The sequence below is a fragment of the Miscanthus floridulus genome, chromosome 3 (genome assembly GCF_019320115.1).
Source record: "Miscanthus floridulus cultivar M001 chromosome 3, ASM1932011v1, whole genome shotgun sequence".
Taxonomy (NCBI): domain Eukaryota; kingdom Viridiplantae; phylum Streptophyta; class Magnoliopsida; order Poales; family Poaceae; genus Miscanthus; species Miscanthus floridulus.
Genome location: NC_089582.1, coordinates 134,025,030 through 134,045,162, shown reverse-complemented (window position 1 = coordinate 134,045,162; position 20,133 = coordinate 134,025,030). Strand labels below are relative to the sequence as shown.

General features: G+C 46.4%; 2 protein-coding genes across 3 annotated transcripts; both read right to left on the bottom strand.

Moving 5' to 3' along the window:
- Positions 1 to 5,123: 5,123 nt before the first annotated feature.
- Positions 5,124 to 7,943, bottom strand: LOC136547031 (U-box domain-containing protein 4-like). The gene is made up of 2 exons (XM_066538996.1): positions 6,431 to 7,943; positions 5,124 to 5,619 (listed from the first exon to the last, which is right to left on the bottom strand). The coding sequence occupies exons 1-2, from the start codon at positions 7,751 to 7,753 to the stop codon at positions 5,530 to 5,532; spliced, it is 1,413 nt and encodes a 470-aa protein (XP_066395093.1). The 5' UTR covers positions 7,754 to 7,943; the 3' UTR covers positions 5,124 to 5,529.
- A 3,688-nt stretch (positions 7,944 to 11,631) lies between these two features.
- Positions 11,632 to 17,198, bottom strand: LOC136542505 (heterogeneous nuclear ribonucleoprotein 1-like). Of its 2 annotated transcripts, none has more exons than XM_066534977.1 (4): positions 16,654 to 17,198; positions 16,077 to 16,373; positions 14,779 to 15,958; positions 11,632 to 12,156 (listed from the first exon to the last, which is right to left on the bottom strand). In XM_066534977.1, the coding sequence occupies exons 2-4, from the start codon at positions 16,359 to 16,361 to the stop codon at positions 12,143 to 12,145; spliced, it is 1,479 nt and encodes a 492-aa protein (XP_066391074.1). In that variant the 5' UTR covers positions 16,362 to 16,373; positions 16,654 to 17,198; the 3' UTR covers positions 11,632 to 12,142. The 2 variants fall into 2 exon arrangements, with proteins under 2 accessions (XP_066391074.1, XP_066391075.1); XM_066534978.1 differs by having other exon boundaries at positions 16,077 to 16,330; positions 16,654 to 17,197.
- Between the last annotated feature and the right edge of the window lie 2,935 nt (positions 17,199 to 20,133).

Here is a 20,133-nt window from a genome sequence, read left to right as displayed (position 1 = left end):
CATCGCGCGCGGCACGATCTGTCACGTCGGACAATAATTTCCACGTGGAAATCCTTGCCGTGCCAACCAGAGTGGCGCAGCAAAGTGCAACCTTAGAAAAATTATATCTTGTTCATACGATCTCGGATAAAGATAATTTTTATATGAAAATTGTAGCCCTCGACAAGATCTACAACTTTCTAGTTTTGAGTTTTTTTTTAATTTGAGATCATTAAGATTCTCAAAAAAATTAAATAAAATTTCGGCAGTATATTAATTACATACGAGTGCTTATCGTAGGGGAAATCGTATCTCTCATATATGGTGTCAAATAAAAATACTCTCTATATGAAAATTGTAGCCCTCGACGAGATCTACAACTTTCTAGTTTTGATAAGTTTTTTAATTAGAGGTAATTAAGACGATCAAAAAAATTAAACAAAGTTTTCGTAGTATATTAATCGCGTACAAGTGCTTGTCGTATTAGAAAAACCATATCTTTCTTATATGGCGTCAAATGAAGATATTTTTTTATACGAAAGTTATAGCCCTCGATGGCATCTACAAATTTATAGTTTTGAGTTTTTTCATTTGAGATCATTAAGGTGTTCAAAAAAATAATATAAAGTTTCAGCAGCATATTAATCGCGTACAAGCTTTTTTCGCCTTCGAAAAATAATATATTTTTTGTATGGTGGCAAATGAAGATATTTTTTATATAAAAGTTGTATCTCTTCGTGAGATTTACAACTTTGTAGTTTTAAGTTGTTTTATTTGAGGTCATTATCTTTTTTGTAAGGCGTCGAATTAAGTTTTTCCATTTAACTTTCTTTCGTCGGGTAGTAACCATTGCGAGGTCTTGTCTCCGATGAGGGTTTCTCTCTACGATTGGCGGTGGACCTGCAGTTGCATAGAATAGAGGCAACCTTAGTCGGAGAACCTTCACCACGGTTGTTACTTGTCCGGGGTCTTCCGTTTAGAGCCGCTGAAGGTCCCTCTTAACAGTCGAGGGTTCGTCAGGGTGGCTTGCCGAAGGTGCTCCCCTCAACACACAATATTACTGTCTCACTTACACCTTTATACTCGCTTTGCATAAAAGGTTAATCCAAAGATGGTGAAAAAAGTTACTAACAGTAGCCATCGTTAATTGTAAATTAGCGAGGTCTTATAAACTTCGAATCTTTTTGTTTCTATCTCGTATCTATGGCCTGTTTGGCTCATTGGCCCCGTTCGCTGGTCTAAAACTTGGCTGAAACTGGCTGAAAACACTGTTTCTGGCTGAATTGTTGTGAGAGCAAAACACTGTTCCGGCTGAAAAAAGAAGCCGAACAAGTCGAATATGGGATAAGCCGAACAGAGCCATTACCGCAACTTGCTGCAACACAGCTACGGTATGCCACTACACGTTTGGCTTCTGCCCTACTTGCGGCGTGCCAAAGAAAACACGGCATGCTCTAGTGTATGTGCCAAAGCTACCAATTGTATGGAGGGAAATTTACGCGCCACACTTTAGGTGAGCGCAACTTTCATTAAGAAGGAAATTCATTAATAATTTGAACAAGTTAGTCAATTGAATTTATAAAAGGTTTCATCGATATCTTTGTTTCACGGGCGCCCGCGCGTACGCAGGAAACGTCGCATCTCCATCCCCGGTATAAAGATATAGATCCCATCAAGAGCTACAACTTTCATATAGAAAATATCTACATTTGACATCATATAAGAAAGATACAATTTTTCTATGGCGACAAACACTTATATACTATTAATATACTGTTGAAACTTTGTTTGTTTTTTCTGAGCATCTTAATGACATCAAATTAAAAAAAAAAACTCAAAACTAGAACGGTGTAGATCTCATCGAGAGCTATAATTTTCATATATAAAGTATCTCCATTTGATCCCATATATGAGAGATGCGATTTTTCCAATGCGATAAGCACTTGTACGCGATTAGTATACTGCTGAAATATTGTTTAATTTTTTTGAGCATCTTAATGACCTCAAATTAAAAAAAAAATCAAAACTATAAAGTTGTAGATCTTGTCGAGAGCTATAATTTTCATATAAAAATCATCTTTATCTGAGATCGTATGAAAAAGATACATTTTTTCTAAGTTTAGAGCTCGTCGCGCCAGTCCGCTCGACGCGGTGCTACAGTGCTGACACGCCAACGGGAGTGGCGAGGTGAGGATTTTCACGTGGAAATCGTTGTCCGACGTTGCAGATTGTGTTGCACCGATACATGTAGTGCAACAGCGTGTTTTGGCTGCGCCACGGACTTAGACTGGTCAAAAGGTTAGATTTGAAAATAAAAAAGCAACGGTTAGATTTGGAATTTGTTATTTAAAAAAGGTTAAAAATAAAAAAAATCGCATGGGTAGATTCGATGGTGGATGCGCTGCGTTCCATCTTGGTGCACGGACGGGACGGTTGGGGTCCATTGACATGCCTACACGACCCTCGTCCTCATTCCTGCGAGGTGCTAACACAGTGCCTGTGCGGTGATGGTACAGCACGGCCGCACCGCATCTGTCCTCGCGGCCGGCCGGCGCACATGGCCGTGCCGTTACCGGCGCCAACACCTCGTCACCGGACCATGCAGCCGGGGCCGCTTTCGGCTCTCTGCGCCTCGCCGCACGGAACCGCAGAAGACAGCGCCACAGCGGAGCATCCCAGCCTCGGGCCTCCCTGGTCGATCGACGGCGACGGCGGCCAAGATTTCTTGAGCCGTTCCTTTCAGGGAAGGATAGTTTTTTTTTGTTTTGTTCTTTACAGGTTTCGTGCTGCCCTGTTGCACCCTGTGTACGGTCTGTAACGGGGACGAGGACACGAGCTAGCGGACGAAGGAGTGGCGGGAAAGGAACAGTGCACGCCGCTTATTTTACAGATCACGAGGCTATCTCCGATAACACTACCTAAAATACAAGACGTATTCGTACTTTGGATAGTGCTACAGGTAAAATGTTCAATATCTATTCGGCATCTTCTCCAACAACGAGACCTAAAATAAAATCCTTTCTGTAAATGTGTTTCCAGGAGAGAGGATACTCATATTTGGATTGTGTCTCTCAAGCAACCCAAAATAGGCCTTCCGTATAATACTCTGTTGGAGATTGATTTTAGATCTCTCACTACCTATTTTGGGTTTAGATCTCTTTATTGGAGACGGTTTGAAGCGAATAGCTTTGCAAGTTGCCAGCAGACAGCGTCAGCTACTTGTTTATGGCAGGGCGGTCTCGGCTGTGTGCGTCTGTGTGGTATGGCCGTCGGCGGCGGTAGGATATGGTCCAACTTGGAAGCTGGTGACGTTTTTCTTTGAGCTTTTCTATACGCTGACCGGCTGAGATGATGGTCCATACGACGGATACCGACGCGGCAACCTTTGCAGCGGGTTTAGCGTTCAGACGGAGCTTGCCCGTGCCTCTTGTTTTTTGAGTCTTGCACGAGTGGTACACGATATGACGTTTGTTAAGATATTGCTGAATATCTGAAAGACTTGCTGTTGCAAGCTGTTAACGCAGCTTTTAGATACAGAGAGAGGGCCAATTCAGATGCAAATTTGGCTCGTAGGCTGAGGAAATGTCCCTGCTCTCTCAAATGTGGCTCCTTGCGTGGCGTATGATCTCTGTTGATACTGGTAGTTGGCCATAGAACAGCTCTCCAGCATGCAATTTGATGAAAGATCTGCTATACGCTGACCGTCCGTCCAACTTTTTTCTACTTTCTTCATTCTAAATTGTAAGTTGTTGTGTCTTTTTAATACATAGTTTAAATGACTAATGACTTACAATTTATTAAAGAAGTATATCATTGACCATCCAATTTGGGTGTTGGAGCAGAAGTTTTGACATGGTTGCTTGATTCTGACGGAGCTTGTTGATGCCTCTTGTTTCTATTCTACAAGACCAAGTGGTACACGACACCACACTCCTTAACATATTACTACTACTGAATATCTGCAGCCCAGTTGCTTCAAGCTGTTCACCAAATCTGAGGCAAAATTTGGCGTCTGGCCTATCGGTTCAGCTAACGCTCCTCGTCTATCTCACCATTTCAGTCCGGCTGATCAAGATCTCTGCAAAATGGCGATGAAAGCGAGCGATCGACCCAATCGAATCAACGTCGTCGTCACATCCTCCATCCCTGGCATGCATGCATGCACCAGGGATCGGCACTGAACAACAGGTCAGTTGCAGAGACTTGGGGGGCGCAGCCGGGGCAGCCAGCGCCCAACTGGATCGCGTCCGCGAGTCAGTCTCGAATTAATTCGTTATCCTGCTCCGTCAGGCAGACAGGTCAAAGGTCATATTCTGATGCTCCTATAAACAAGATGATGGAGCGAAATTTTCTCTCCTAAACAGCGCCATTGCACCAATCATCTGCCAAGGAACAGGGCACCGGGACACGGGCCAATGGCGCCTGTCTCAGCCAGCTAGCCAGGACAGTGACCTGACCTGAGGTTTTGCAGCCTGTGCAACGCGATGGGGTGGCGCCGATCTTGTCTCACGAAGATCGCAATTATGTCCAGCAGAAGATCCAGGATTGGATTGTCGTTGAGATTTTGAGCGAGGGATTACACATTTTGGGTTCGTGTGTTGCGTTTCTAATAGTGATAAGAACTGACAAGATAGATGATAGATCTAGAGCAGCCATTAAAAGGAGTCGCTGTTCGTGACAGCTAGCCAAGCCAAATGGTTGGCTGATACCGTAGAGTTCAGAGACTTCCATCGGTGCCACTCATCCCGTCAATGCCAATCTGTGTAATCTAGATGTAGAGTACTCTATGTTTACAAAGGTACCGTTTGGATGCCAAGGATTATGAGAATCCGGATAAAAAGAATCCCGACAGTTTCATTAAATTCCGAGATTCTAAAACTCGTGAGTTAAAAACCCTATAAAATTTAGGCCGTTTGGATGAAAATCTAGGATTGTGGGATTTTTTCTCACAGAATTCTCAAAAATCTGGAGTAGGGCCAAAGTGCTAGCTCGAATTTTGATATAGTACATTCGAGTTCATATTACGGTATGGTACTACCACAGGAAGGAAACATCAGCTCCGTCATCCATGGCAGCAGTCTAAGCCGATCCCATCTCGACCATACACGGATTCAGTAGCAACGAAAGAATTGAGAACAAAGATAGAATCACGAAACAGGGGAATTTGGACTCGAACCTCCAGCAAAAAACACATGGTTGACGATCCAACATTCCCTATAACCTGACAAGACAAAGCAAGCATACCCTACCATCCTGTACACAGCTACAAACCAGCACCATCGTCATTATTACCACCCAAATCTTCTAGCATACGGAGTACCCTGAGACTCTGAATCCTCCCTCCCTCTTAAGCCTGACTCTTAACTGACGTTACGTTAGTAACCAACCAAGCATCCTCACTCGCAAACCACATGTGTATTCACATAGCCAAACCAACCAGAACCAGCTGTTATTTACAGATGACCTGAACATCGCACCCCCTGAAGTAGCTGATCTGCTCTCAAGACTCCCACAGAGAATGGAGCAGATTTCGACCACATAATTCTTGCTTTACCTAGCCAAGCTAGTAGCTGCAACTGCTCCAGCTCTGCAGCCAACCCCTTGTCGCTGCTCCCGCAGGTAGCCAAGCAAAGTCTCAGCCTGCAAATTTAGTATGCAACAAAACCTTAGTGACTCCACAACTTCTAGAATTTGGAAGCACTTTTCAGATTCACTAAAACTGATTAGCACATGCTTTGTAACTTGTACAGTAAGCCAGACAAATGAGGGGACATCGTTCAAAGCTATTCCTCTTCTCTCTTTAAAGAAATTAGGAGTTTTCTTAATTTAACATGATATGTTGTTTTCTCGAAGGACCAAGCTAGTAGTAGCAAAAGCACTACAGTGACAGCAGTGTTGACTTGCAGTGCAGAAGACAGCAAGCATATCCTCCTGTAGTCCTTGGAAGATTTCACAGATCCCCGACTGTACTTGACAAGTGTAAAAAAATAAATAAACAAGTGCGTATCTCCACAATTTGAATGGAATCCAGAGGTCAACACCTGATTTGATATGCATGTCACCTAGCACGCACGAAGGATAACACCGATCATTTCTTAGGAACAGGTAAAAATCTACCTAAACCACGAGTACATGTACAGCGAGCCCTTTCCTCTCTCTATGTTTTAGTGTACTTTTCAGTACTTGGTGTCAATCAGACTTCAATCAAACTCAAACTGATACTACCAGTTCGCGGCATACTGTTTAGTACAATCAGTTCTAAACTGATGACTGTCAAAAGTGACTTCAGTCGCATCAGCAAACGCTCAAAACGACTTCAACATTGTTCTACTCAAACAAAATTTAGCAAGGCAAATCATCATGTCCGATTAGCCAATAGGATATAGCTAGACGTAAAGACTTAGTAGCACTGAACTTTGTCGAAGAGAAAGGTGCGGTTTGTGTTGCGTACCTTGTGCTTGGCACGGGCAGAGCCGGACTGCGATAGCGCGACAAGTGGCGGGATGGCACCCTCGCGTACAAGAAGCGCACGGTTATGCGAGGAATCGGAGCACATCTGCAGCAGCGCCACCACGGCGAACTCCTTCTCCTTGGCAGGGCCGTCCTCGATGGCCTCAACCAGCGCGGGGATCCCGCCAGCCTCCACCACGGCTTCGCGGCCCTCGGCGATGCCCGCGAGGCTCCCCAGAACCACCATTGCCTTCTCGCACGTGCCGCTGCCGCGCTCGCCGATGAGGTGCACGAGTGGCACGACGGCGCCGGCGCTGACGGCGCGCTCCTTGTTCCTACGCGAGGAGCAGAGGCGGTAGAGCGTGGTGAGCGCGTCCTTCTTGCCGCGCGTGGAGCCCGCGGAGAGCAGCGCCACGAGCGGCGGGATGGCGCCGCAGGTCCCGATGGTGGCGCGGTTCTCCTCGATGCCCGAGAGGCTGAGCAGCGCGCACGCAGCGTTCTGCTTGGCCGGCGCCGTGCCGGTGCGCAGCGCGTAGACGAGCGGCTTGATGGCGCCCGCCGCCGTGATGGCGGAGCGGTTCAGCTCCTCGAGCGAGAGGTTGAGCAGCGCGGTGACCGCGCTCTCCTGCGCCACGGGGTCGGTGCTCCGCAGCAGCGGCACGAGCGCCGGGATGGCGCCCGACACGCCGATCAGCTCGCGGATGTCGGACCGGTGCTTCGCCAACAGGCGTATCCTGGCCGCGGCGGCGCGGCGCGCGTCCGGCCCGGCGTCAGGCCCCAGCGCCTGCACGCACGCCAGCACGAACGGCTCCACGCGCTCCAGCGGCGCCGCGTCCGCCGACAGATCCATGGACTCGAGGTCGTTCAGATCCACGGCGGCGGCGTCCGGCGCGTCGGATCTTGGCGGCGCCGCGCCCGCAGCAGCGGCGAGGCGCTCGAGCTCCCCGGAGATGTCGGAGTTGAAGCTGGAGTAGTCGGAGAAGTCCCGCGACAGGTCGAGCAGCTCCGTGGCGGCGGCGTTGATGGCGGAGGACGACTTGGCGACGGCCGCCGGGTGCGCGGGCCCCGCGGTGGCGGCGAGCTCGCGGAGGTGGAAGTCGATGACGGAGTCGGTGAGGTTCTCAATGTCCGAGTCGTCCGCGTCGGCGCTGCCGTCGCGCGGGGCCGGGGCCGGGGACGTGGACCCCGGGGAGGAGTCCGGCTGCAGCAGCGCGGAGCGGATGGTGCGCATGGAGTGGCCCTGGCGGCGCTGCGGCCGTGCGGCCGCGCAGGGGCTCTGCCCCGGCGAGGGCGAGGGGATCTGGGAGCCAGCGAGCGAGACCATGGCGGGCGGGCGGGCGGGAGGGTGGCGAGTGGTGGTGATGATGGGTAGGGAGTCTGCCCTCTGCCGTGCACAGTGCAGTCCGCAACAAACAAGCAGCAGCAGCAAGCCCGGCGGGCGAGTGCGGTATGGATCTTTGTAGCAGCTTGTGAGAGGGTAGGTTGACGGCCGGACAGGTGTCTGTCTGCCTGCGCTGCCATAGACCCATAGTGCCATGCCGGCTGCTAGCCAACCCCTAGTTATCCCAATGACACATGGGACCGGTAAAGCTGTGTGCGGAGCTGTCAGTGGGTTGGGCTTGGATTTTTTTTTTTACAACAAGTTGGGGCTTGGATCGGACTGCCAGTGCCGCAGTGAACGCTTTGGCTGGTGGGGCCCCTGGGTCTGTGTGCGGGCTGAGGTGAGAAGTGAGGACGGGGAGCGAGCAACGGAACGGAGCAAGCAAGGAATCGCTTTTCCGTTTTGTTCCTTGTTCCGTTTCCGGCCCGCGCCAGGCTAACAACAATCCGACGATCCTGCCAGGCTGCCAACGCGCGCGGCTCCGGCGGTAGCGTTCGTCTGTCGTGACTCGTGAGTCGTGGCTCCGGAGCCCGGAGTTTGGTGGGGAAGGGGACGAAACCGACGGTTGGATTGGATGGCCGTGCGCACGGCAGGGGAGATCCGCGCTCCACCTTTTTTTTCCACCGGGCAACAGGGGGCGGCGTGCCGGAGCATTTGGCAGATTTTTGTGGAGCGGTGGACGCTTTGCACGCCTCGTGTCCGCGCGTGCTCTCGAAAGGGATTCACGCGGCGTCGGCGTCAGCGTCGGTCGCGCGTCCATCCAAACAAAGCCGGGGGCGGCAACAAAAGGAGGTCAGGACTCAGGACTCAGGTCACTCAGGTGCGCCGTGCGCGTGGGGGCAATGATGAAAGCCCGGGAGAATGGCGCAAAGTAAGGCCCCGTTTAGTTCCAACCCAAAAACCAAAAATTTTCAAGATTCCCTGTCACATCGAATCTTGCGGCACATGCATGGAGTATTAAATGTAGACGAAAAAAAAAACTAATTGCACAGTTCATCGAGAAATCGCGAGACGAATCTTTTAAGCCTAAATAGTCCATAATTGGACAATTTTTGCCAAATAACAACGAAAGTGCTACAGTAGCCAAAAGCCAAAAATTTTCGGAACTAAACGCGCCCTAAAGGGAGGAACAGAACTACGGAAGATGAGATGATTGGCTGTGTCGACTGTCGAGTTCTCAATAGAAAGGAGGGGGTCGACGACCCGCAATGTGGACTGGTGGTTTTGTGGTCAGAACGTCAGGTATAAGGTGACCACACACACGACTGATGTTTTTACACTGCGAAGGAAGATGATGGCGGTGAGAACGCGCGATTTCAAGCTACGTGATTGACAATAATCGGTCGACATTGATGGCTCCGTTAGGCCCGGTTTGAATCTCTAGTACGTAGACTAAAAGTTTTAGTCCACTTTAATCCATGAACTAAAAGTAGATTAAAGTGATATTCGGTTCCTTGAACTAAAATGGACTAAAGCGGAGAGAGATGACAATAAATGAGAGGCATGAGTGTCCCCAACATCTTTTAGTCTAGTTTTGTGGACTAAAGGACTAAAGAACTAAAATATAGATTTTAATCCAAAATACTTTAGTCCATGTAAACCAAACACCTTGCTTATGCAAACCGGTCCTCCATCGGTAACGTCTGTCTACCGACTGTTGGATTGCTGCGAGAATCGGCCTTCATTACCTTGGGGTTGTTTAGTTACCCAAAATCTAAACTTTGGCATTATACAAAAAGAAGATTCTCCGTCACATCAAACTTGTGGTACATGTATGGAGTATTAAATGTTGACGAAATCAAAAACTAATTACACAGTTTGGTTGTATTTTGTGATATGAACGTTTTGAGCCTAATTAGTCAACGATTAGACAATTATTATCAAATACAAATGAAACGTTATAGTGCGCTACAGTGATTTCGACGGCGTCAACTTTGGGCAACTAAACCAGGCCCTTGTCTGTGTCTGGTACTGCAGATCAGCTCACAGTACCTATCTACTGTACAGTACCAATATGGATGGAGTAGTAGTGACTAGCGAGCAAAGCGCCACATTTTGTTTCCGTCCCTCACATGTCCCGTCATTTGTTGCGTGGACGATCCAAATCAACCTTCTTATTAAGCGAAGTCATTCTCTTCGACGGTATGCCGACAATTTCGTACTCAATGAAACGCTTTGCTTCCAGACAAGTTTTTAATGATACGACTTTTTTTTCCCCAGAGCTACCTGGCAACGCTATTAAGTCTTCATTGCCCGGCATGTAAATAGGCCCATAATGGATCCCCGTTGGGCTAGTCGGGCCTAAAATTAGCGCCCAGATTGCTTTGCCTCCAGTAAGCCAACTGAGCCCAACCCAGCCGTCCAAGAGTCCAAGCCCACGTACTCGATCTTGCAGTTTTCCAGGGATTGGCTGGCCGCAAACTCAAATGCACCCAAGTTAATCATGTTTGATTTGACTTGACCGCCAGGATTTTGTTCATGTGTTTAGTCACCCCGGTTGCTACAAGAAGGCGATCAATATCTGTACATGTACCACAAAAGCTATGGCACGCAAACCAATTTCAAATGACTGGGTTTTTCAAACGTTAGACGAGAAATGCATAACGCCAACACGCCGTTGTTCCAATGCCTTTGAGCGAACACATGATGATATCGATTTTAGCATTTAGGAAGATCGGAAGTTGGGAGCAGAAATGGCGCTTTTATTAACTACTGCAGTGTAAACAAGGAAGAAGGGGTTTCACTATGTTCACTAATCACTACACCAGGAAACTTTTGGGAATATAAATGCTTGCTTAATCAAGAGTTCTTCCTTTTTTTTGCCGGAAACAGTACACTCTCCGTTTCTTTTTCCAGAAACAGCCTTCCTTTCCCTTTTATCAAGGCGCCCGCGCTCTCTATGATTCAAACTTTTTGATTTTTGGCCTAATTGCCTACCTCGGTTTCACAATATTTGTCCGGTTCATATGCCTAGAAGGAACAAAAGCTATGTGAACTTTTACCAAAATGAGTGATTCTTTGTTGTACTGCATAAACTAATCTATCTCAAATGGACAAATTTGACTATTATGATTAGATTCATATGTCAAAGTACGATAATGTCAATTTTGTTATGATAGCAATAAAATGGAGAATACAAAAGACACATATACCCTTACTCTATTTCCTAATTAGACACTATCATCAGCATGATTAATGAAGATTGGTTGATAAATGTCAAATAACAATATAATACCTATCAAATGTGTGCTAATATTTAATGCAAAACTATCTCTTAGGTCTCCTAAAATCCCTTCCATTTGGTTAATACGGTTTTTTAATACTTAAATGCACTATATTACGAACGGAGGGACGGACTACAAGAGATATTAACGGTTAAAACTTAAAAGTGTGGCCTTGAAGACGTGTGCACTGTATTAGGATGGAGGGGGAGTACAAGAGATATTAGCGGTCAAAAAAGTGTGGGCCTTGGAGACCACGCTAGACCAAACAAAGTATTACATTTTGAAATATAAATTTGGCAAGTGTCCCTGCTAAGGTGTTTGGATCAGAGACTAAAGTTTAGGAGTTATCACATCAGATGTTCGGATACAAATCATAAAACTAATTATAGAAGTCATGACTAATTCGCGAGATGAATCTATTAAGACTAATTAATCCATCATTAGCACATATTTACTGTGGCACTTGTCAAATCCTGCTACTTCTGGAGCAGCTACTTCACAAAAGAACAGGGAAACAAATGCTGTGCAAATATGCATAATCAAGGCAAAAGATCTATAACAAAATTCCGCAAAAGAATTCGCATGGCACAAAATGGAGACAGTACATGTATATACTTTTGGTGGCTTTATTACTGGGTCTCAATATGGCTTTGTACCCCAAATAGTTTGAACAAGCCAAGCAACTCTCTAGTATACAAATGGAATGGTTAAAGAGAATAAAAACAAGCAAGCTAATGTAGCCATAAATGGGCAAAGATAATACAGCATTCCTTTGGTATACAAGTTTATCCTTCCGTATGACAGAATTCCAGCTTATGTTGGAACACTTCTAAGTATGTGCCGCAATCAACACTGCACATCTCATTCAAAAAACAAAGGCCTAATAGATGTAGAAATTAAACTAAAATCTGAAAGCTTCACAAAATGTTTGTATCCGCTCCTCTAGCATTTTTGGTGTTGTAAACCACACCTCTGGTTACCTAGAAACAAGCAACTAACCTGTATATTAATCTGACATCACCAATTCACAGTCATGCACCTGAAAGCCTGATATAGTAGCGGGTGTTTCACCTATCCCAAGTCATATAAGAATATAATAATACTCTCCCTAGGAAGTGATACCTGCAAAAGGATACAACAAATTGTAGTCAAGTTTAAAGTTCTATAGCTGTCCTAAAAAATGTTTTAAGAATATAACGAGTGTATTTCAGGCACAGATTGGTTGATGAAAAATAGCATTGCCAACAACAAACTTATCCAGTGCAACAATTCCAATTTAATTAGAAACAACACACGCATCCACTTTTCGATTTAATACAAGTGTCTTACATCACTGACTAACCAGCAAAGTTTGCAAGATGATTAGAATTCGGACCTTAATCAAATTAAATTATTGTTCATAAATAGGATTAATTTATTGTCAGAATACTGAACACATGCGACTGCAAAATAAAATGTTAGTTTGTTACAAATTTCATCAATTAACTATATGAAATGGATATTCTTTCAGTAATTCAGGATACAGTTTTACATAATTATCCAAAATAATGGTGTAGCTTCACAACTTTTAACTGCAAAGATAAAATGGTACAAAATTTCAGAAGGGGAAAACATCCAGCATTAGCTTAGTGAACCTTAACTATGATTAACATTAACACATAACCACGTAAGGGTACTAAGTTACCCTTTATTTTTATTTTTTAGAAAGGAAAGAACTTATAAATATTTAAAACATTTGGCACTGACTGAGGCATGCTCAAGTAAACCTAGCCTGTTTCCCTTGTTTTGCAAAGCATGTGATTGATGTGAAAAATAACAAAGAGAAAATGCTGTCAAGAAAATCTAGAAGAACAAGAAGCATAAGCGTTGGCATGGTCTTATTGCCTAATGGTGTGTTCAGTTGGCTCTTTCTTATTGTTAATAGCCATAGGTGGAGGACAGTTGTCAATATACATATTCAACTTGGATAGTGAATTAGTAGGAAGTGATGCGATCATCTTAAGTCAGAACATAACTCAGCTATTGATTGATCCAAAATTTGACTGTTCTCTGGATGGTTCCTGTTGTTGATTTAATAATGATTGTCTTATACGTGCAAGATAACAACTAGCACGATGATACCGCGGCTTCTCTTGATATTTGACTACATGCTATAATCCAAGATTAAAAGGTAAAACAATTAAATTGAACGCATCCAAATTGCATTTCACCAAAAGAAATATTATTGGAATGATCGTGTTGAGATTGGCAGAAAAGAGCTTGTACGCAGTCAAATATCGTTGATTAAAAACTAACCGAATTGCAACACAAGAAAACCCTCCATCTATTTTAGGGGAAATGGGAATGTCAAATTTTGGTATTGATCATCATTCACAGCTCTACAAGTTTCTGCAAGTTGATACTCTAGTGCATTGGACTGCACAACTCAATGCTAAATACAAGTGCTAATGTAACATGTGAGTCCCACAGTGTTATTACATAATCATAATATGGTACCTACTAGTGTCAATAATCTATATTTAAGTTTTTAACTGATCAACCAGGAGAGAACTCAAAAAGAATTTGTATTTTATATATCAACACACCAGAAGGCTTAACTGATAAGGTATCACATGCCTGAACCATGAATAAGGCTTTAGATAATTAGATCCCCTAATAATATTACTCTTGTTGAAGATGTATTTATTTGTTATAAGTTCTACTTTCCCTTGGCTCATGTGGGTTTCATCTCTAGGCTACCCCAGTTTGTTTGGGACTAAAAAGGCTTTGTTGTTGTTGTTGACTTGTTGATCTTGTTGCAGTAGTAAAAAAGTGCAAGACCTCCCTTGAGGCATTAATGGAAAGGGAAAGGTAGAAGATTCTCTTCTGCTGGGTCGAGAAAAGACAACGAACACCGGGTATTTAGGACATGCCACTAATGGCGAGGACGTGCCTGCGGCCGCGTATCAGCAATCTGTTATCAGATGCAAGTCCCAACGCGAACGAGAAAGAGGCTCGGTTGGTTGGGCACGCTCGGTGGAGCGCCCACCGCCCGCGTTCGAATGCTGCTCAGCGTAGGTTTTCGCACAGGGGATTTTCCCTAGTTTTCTTTGCAGCCTCAAGCTCGGATGCTCCAGAATGGTCAAGGTGTCGTGTCCGGCACGCTTGGAGTCTGATGATCTTCAAGTACCTCTCAGCCGCGTATGTCTTTAGGTATAGGTGTAGATCTAGCTTGTGCACAGTGTGTGCACGGTTGCGTGCGTGTGGGGTGTGGGATGTGAGTTTGTGCTTAAGTTCAGATACTACTATAGCTTGTACTTGAAGTATTGAGGCATCAGAAAAAAAGATGCAAGTCCCAACAAAGAAAATAGGATATATGCCAAATTTACATGATCAATCTTGTATTTGGTAATAAATGTAGAATCAAGAGTGTTAGTCAAGTACATCACTTGGAAGAATGGGTGATAAAACACAAGATTTGGTTAACGCAAACTAATAGAGTTCACAACATAAGTCCTGTGCATTGTAGTTGTCCTACAAGAAAGGTCTGTTAATGCTGCTACGTCATAATATTTATCCAAAATAGATTAAACTTTCTTTTCCAGAATCAATAGCTACATTCCAAAAGTGAGGAAATGAGGACTGCACTTTGTATATGTTTTTCAGCCCTTCAAGCATCTAACTTATTTATGCAGCACATTTCCTTTCTAAAAGAAAGAGGAAACCATGTGTAGATCATAGCACAATATTGAAATAGCAACTGACCTCTGCTTGTCTGATTATTATTAACAGTATAGTTGCCCATATAGCTTGCCGATATTTCTGATTTGATATCCGGATCAACATTTCCAAGATCATGACCAAAAGGAGGCATATCAACCTCAGATGAGTTAAACCTCCAGGTTGAGTCACCATAAATAGAGCTGCTGCCATATGCACCTGGATTGTTCGATTCATATGCATTGGCTGATGCAGAAAATGGCTCACCAATTGTACCAGTTGAATTGCTCCTCACATAGTTTCCAGAAGGCAAACCAAAGTTGTTATCTCCGGTTCCACGGACAAGGTTTCCCGATCCAAGGTTTGAAATGTTGCCCATCCCATGAGCAGAAGTAAGGCTTCCCCAACTAATTTCATCACCAGGAATACCCCCACCACTTCCAGGTGGAGCAAAAGAATTTGTGTTCGTAGGGTTGCCTGTGTAGTTCAGATTTCCATTACCCCAGACATTTCTAGACATTGAACTCAGTATTGATCCTGAATCATCATTAAGGCCAACATACCCAATTGGACTACCTAATCTGTTTGAACTACCATTGAAGTAAGAACCTATTTGCCGCCCATTGGAGCTATTGACAAAACCAGAACTTGCACCAAAATACCCACTCATTCCACCTTCAACATTCATGCCCATTCCATAACCTGGACCAAACGAAGAGAACCCATTCCGTGCACCTGTAAGGAGACCATACCTTCCATCCACCCTCATGCCATAACCACCAAGGGGGTTAGGGCTGTAACCCTGGTTGAAGCCATTTAGGAAGTTATGAACCCTGCTCATAGCATAGTTCTGCCCTCCCGCAGGTGAACGTGCAATAGGTCCAGGAGACTGCTCCTTTGGTACAGCCCTCTTGACCTCAACCATTTTACCATTCAGCTCATGGAAGTTCTTGTGCAGTGCCTTATCCACTGCGTCTTCTGAGTCATATGTGATGAAACCAAAGCCCCTAGGCCTCTGCGTGTTGTGGTCATACATCACTACCACATCGGTTATCACACCGAATTGCTCAAAGTACCTTCTAAATTCGACCTCGGTAACATTTGAAGCCAGACCTCCAACGAAGATCTTTCTAGTGCGTCCTGGTCCAGGTGACCCTATGCTGCTGCCATTGTTCTTGCTCGCAATACTCTGGTCGTCCCTGGGAACGGCCTTCTTTGCTTCCACCTAAATCACGAACAGACAATTCAGCTCGTACATTGAGAAACAGCTCCACAACAGAATTCCCAGCAAAATGCACGTCAATGCAACAGCAGAGGAGGAGGCGACAGCATAAGACAAGTACCATGCGCCCGTCGATCATGTGCTTGTCCATGGTGACGCGCTCGGCGATCCCGTAGTCGGCGAAGACGACGAACCCGAACCCACGGGCGCGACCGGTGTTGCGGTCCCGCATGATAACGGCCTCGGTGACCTCGCCGAAGCGACCGAAGTACTCGCGGAGGCGGTCCTCGTCTGTCTCCCAGGAGATGCCGCCGACGAAGAGCTTCCCGGAGTCGGCCTCCATCGTGTCCGTCCTCCCCTCCCCTCCTCCTCCCCCTGCAATCCACAAAAGCTGGCCCAGTTTCATACCAGCCAGCCACTGCCAATTGCGGACAAAACCCCGACTTATCCACAGCGTTCACCACAGAAACGCACGCGGGACATCAGACAGATCCGAGCCGCGATCGGGGCCACGAGCGCGCGCGCACACGCGCGCGCGCCCACACGGGGCAAAACGCCACCGCCCTCTCACAAGGCCACGGAATTGCGCGGCCGCCGCGAGATCCGTACCAGATCCAGCCGCCCCCGGCGCGATCCGGCACCGATCGGCGCTGCGAGGAGCCCGCTGCACGCGACAGTCGAATCGGAAGGAGGCTTACCGGTCGGTCGGTCGGCGGCGGCGGCGGCGACGGGCGGCGAGGAGGGATCGGGGGGCGCCCGCGTCCGCGTCGCCTCTCCTCTCGCTGTCCCGCTAAGATCTCGATGCGGGCATGGGAGGGAGGTGGTGGGGGGAGGAAGTTGCTTGGGTTCGGACGGCACGCCTCGTCTCCTCCTCTCCTTTTTATCGAGCTTTTGCTTCCCCCTCCGCTCGGTGGCTGGCGAGCGATGCCTTGCCTGCCGCGATGCGGTGGTGGTTGTTTGTTTTTACCTTTGCGGGAGGAGGATGCCTTTTTTAATCGCTCCCGGTGCCCTGCGATTGCGGTGCTCGGCTGGATTGGGAAAGCGGAGGGTGAGGGACGCGCAAATGTATAAATAATAATAATAATGGAGAGGCAGGTCGGCGCCGCGCTGGAGGCGACGCAAGCGGGAGGCGATGGAGGATATGGGCTGCTGGCTGCGTGTGCGGTGCACGGGGAAGGAGACGACGCAGGGGGTAGCAGCGGCTGGGCCGTGGCTACTACGTGCGCGCGTGCGTGCGCGGAAGGGAAGACCGGAATGGGGAGAAGCGAGTGAGTGAGGTGGAGCCGACGAGGCAGGCAGGCAACCGAAGCGGGCGGGATGGGTTGGGCTCCCGTGTCGCCGCGGCGCACTGGGGGGCGCGGGCGTGCGGCCCGTCCAATCCTCGCGCGGCGGAAGAGGTGCAGCAGGCGTGCGGTGCCCACCCGGCAGTGAGTTGCTGTGCTGCGGTCAGTGGAAGACGTGGAGGCACGTAAAGAATTTTTCTTTTTTTTCATGCTTTATTTACTACTCCCTCCGTAAAAAAAAAACATGTGATCATGTTGTTTAAATCTTGTCCCCAAAAATATGTAAATAGATAGATTGAAGATAGGCTTTATGGTGGGACCTACTAATAAAAAATACACATCAATTGAAAAATCATGTTAACTCTACACTTTCAGTGAAGGTTTTAGATGGTTCTTTTGAGTTCTAGGTGTGTGTTGAGGAGACAGTAGGGGCACATGTGTAATTTCATATCTTCACTAATGTGGCCTTAAAAAGCGAGATTTACATGTTTTATGGGATTGGAAGAGTATTATTATAGTGGGGGTTTTCCTCGACAATTATCTTGCTCGTTATACTCGTTCAAAAATAATAAATTATTGTGCAATTAAGTCCGTGATGTATAGGAAACTTCAGGATTTTCTAATCCGCAGACTTTCGCACATCACGTCAATATGTAAAGTACCGTTTGTGGGGAAACCAAAGAAACGGCCTACATAAATGTACAGTATTAGAGCATCTTCAATACTCCCTTGTCCTAGAAATAATACAATTCTTACACAGTATCATATTTTATTATCTTAAATTTGGCCCCCCGGAGGATGAGGACCCAGCGGTGGTCTCCTGTGAGATGCGGACACCACCCCCGCGCCCCATTCAGTGGGCAGTGAACTCATCGAAAACACACACGGAGCTCAACCACCCGCCAGGCTTCGGACCAGTCGACCTCACGGTGGATGCTGACCCTCTCAGTTCACCACCGGTGGATACCTACCGGACTGTGGACAACGACAACTCAGCCAAACGTCGTCTCGATAGCTTCATCAACAAAGTGACGCGTAAGAGAAACTCTCCGCTGATCCGTGAGCCTCCCAAGCAGCCTCCTGCTAAGGCGGTGCTGCCGTGGCAGAGCAGGCAGTTGGCGGCTCAGAGCCTCTCCCGAGTACCAGCTTCCAAACGAGGTGAGATGTTGATCATACAGCGTATGAGCTACACCAAGGGTCCATCAGCGCCATCGATGTCAGAGTTGGAGGCCTTTGACAAGCTCTTCGACGGCAACCTGACTGCGTCCAACGCCGACGCGCTCTTCCCGGCCATTAATAAGGGCTCGTCCAGGCAGCCGCGAAGACGCAAGGCCACCTCCTAGGTCGCAAAGCTGTGTTGGTATTGGTTGTTTCTTTTATGTAATATCAAAACAAGAGGTCTTTTGCTAGGATGATCCTACTTCGGTTGTGTTAGGTCGGTCTCCTTCGACGCTGGACAGAAGTGCATTATATGTTTGTTTAAACTCTTCTACTTAATAAAATGATACGTAAATCTTTTGTGTATTCGAGAAAAAAATTTGACCAATGTTGACGGTCACTAACACCAATTATAAACCATCAACATAACTTGCATTTATATTTAATTCTATCATCAAACATAGGTATAGAGGTTTAAACTAATGAATTCCATGAGCTTTGGTAAATATTTGTATGCAGGAGGATTTATCCAGAAAAAGCTCTCAAGACCACTGTCATACACTCCAAACAAGCAAACCGACGACAACAAGTGATTCAACCCGTGAAAACTGTGAAATACAACTCTAGAAGGTTTCAGAAGACACCACGCCAAAGCTTGGTGAAAGGTCCTAATATGGCTAGAGGGGGGTGAATAGCCTATTTAAAAATCTACAAATCAACTAGAGCAATTTGATTAGTATAACAAATAGCAAAATACAAACTTGCTCTAGCTCTACAAGGGTTGCAAGCCACCTATCCAATAATTCTAGTTGCTATGATCTCTAGACACACAATTTGCTATGTCACTACTCACTAAGAGCTCTCACACTTGCTACAATAAAGAGCTCCACTAGATGAACTTAAAACAATAAAGCAAGCTCTCAATTCTAATTACACTAAAGAGCTTGCTATAACTAGTTTGCAAGAATATAAATGAGTGAGTAGGGTGATTATACCGCCATGTAGAGGAGTGAACCAATCACAAAATAAATACTAAATCAATCACCGAGAGAATACCAAAGGGCAAAAGATAACCAATTTTTCTCCCGAGATTCACGTGCTTGCTGGCACACTAGTCCCCGTTGTGTCGACCAACACTTGGTGGTTCAGCGGCTAAGAGGTGTTGCACGAATCTCATCCACACAATTGGACACCACAAGAACATACCCACAAGTGAGGTAACTCAATGACACGAGCAATCCACTAGAGTTATCTTTCGGTGCTCCGTCGGAAAAGGCACAAGACCCCTCATAATCACCACGATCGGAGCCGGAGACAATCACCAACCTCCGCTCAACGATCCTCGCTGCTCCAAGCCGTCTAGGTGGCAACAACCACCAAGAGTAACAAGTGAATTCCACAGTGAAACACAAACACTAAGTGCCTCTAGATGCAATCACTCAAACAATGCACTTGGATTCTCTCCTAATCTCACAAAGATAATGAATCAATGATGAAGATGAGTGGGAGGGCTTTGGTTAAGCTCACAAGGTTGTTATGTCAATGCAAATGGCCAAGAGAGTGAGCTTGAGCTGGCCATGGGGCTTAAATAGAAGCCCTCATGAAATAGAGTCGTTGGCTCCCCAGTCCACTGAAAAACGGGACAACCGGACGCGTAGGTCAGATCGATCGGACGCTGGACCCCAGCGTCCGGTCGCGCGATGTGGGCCACGTGTCCCCTGCTTCAAACGCTGATCG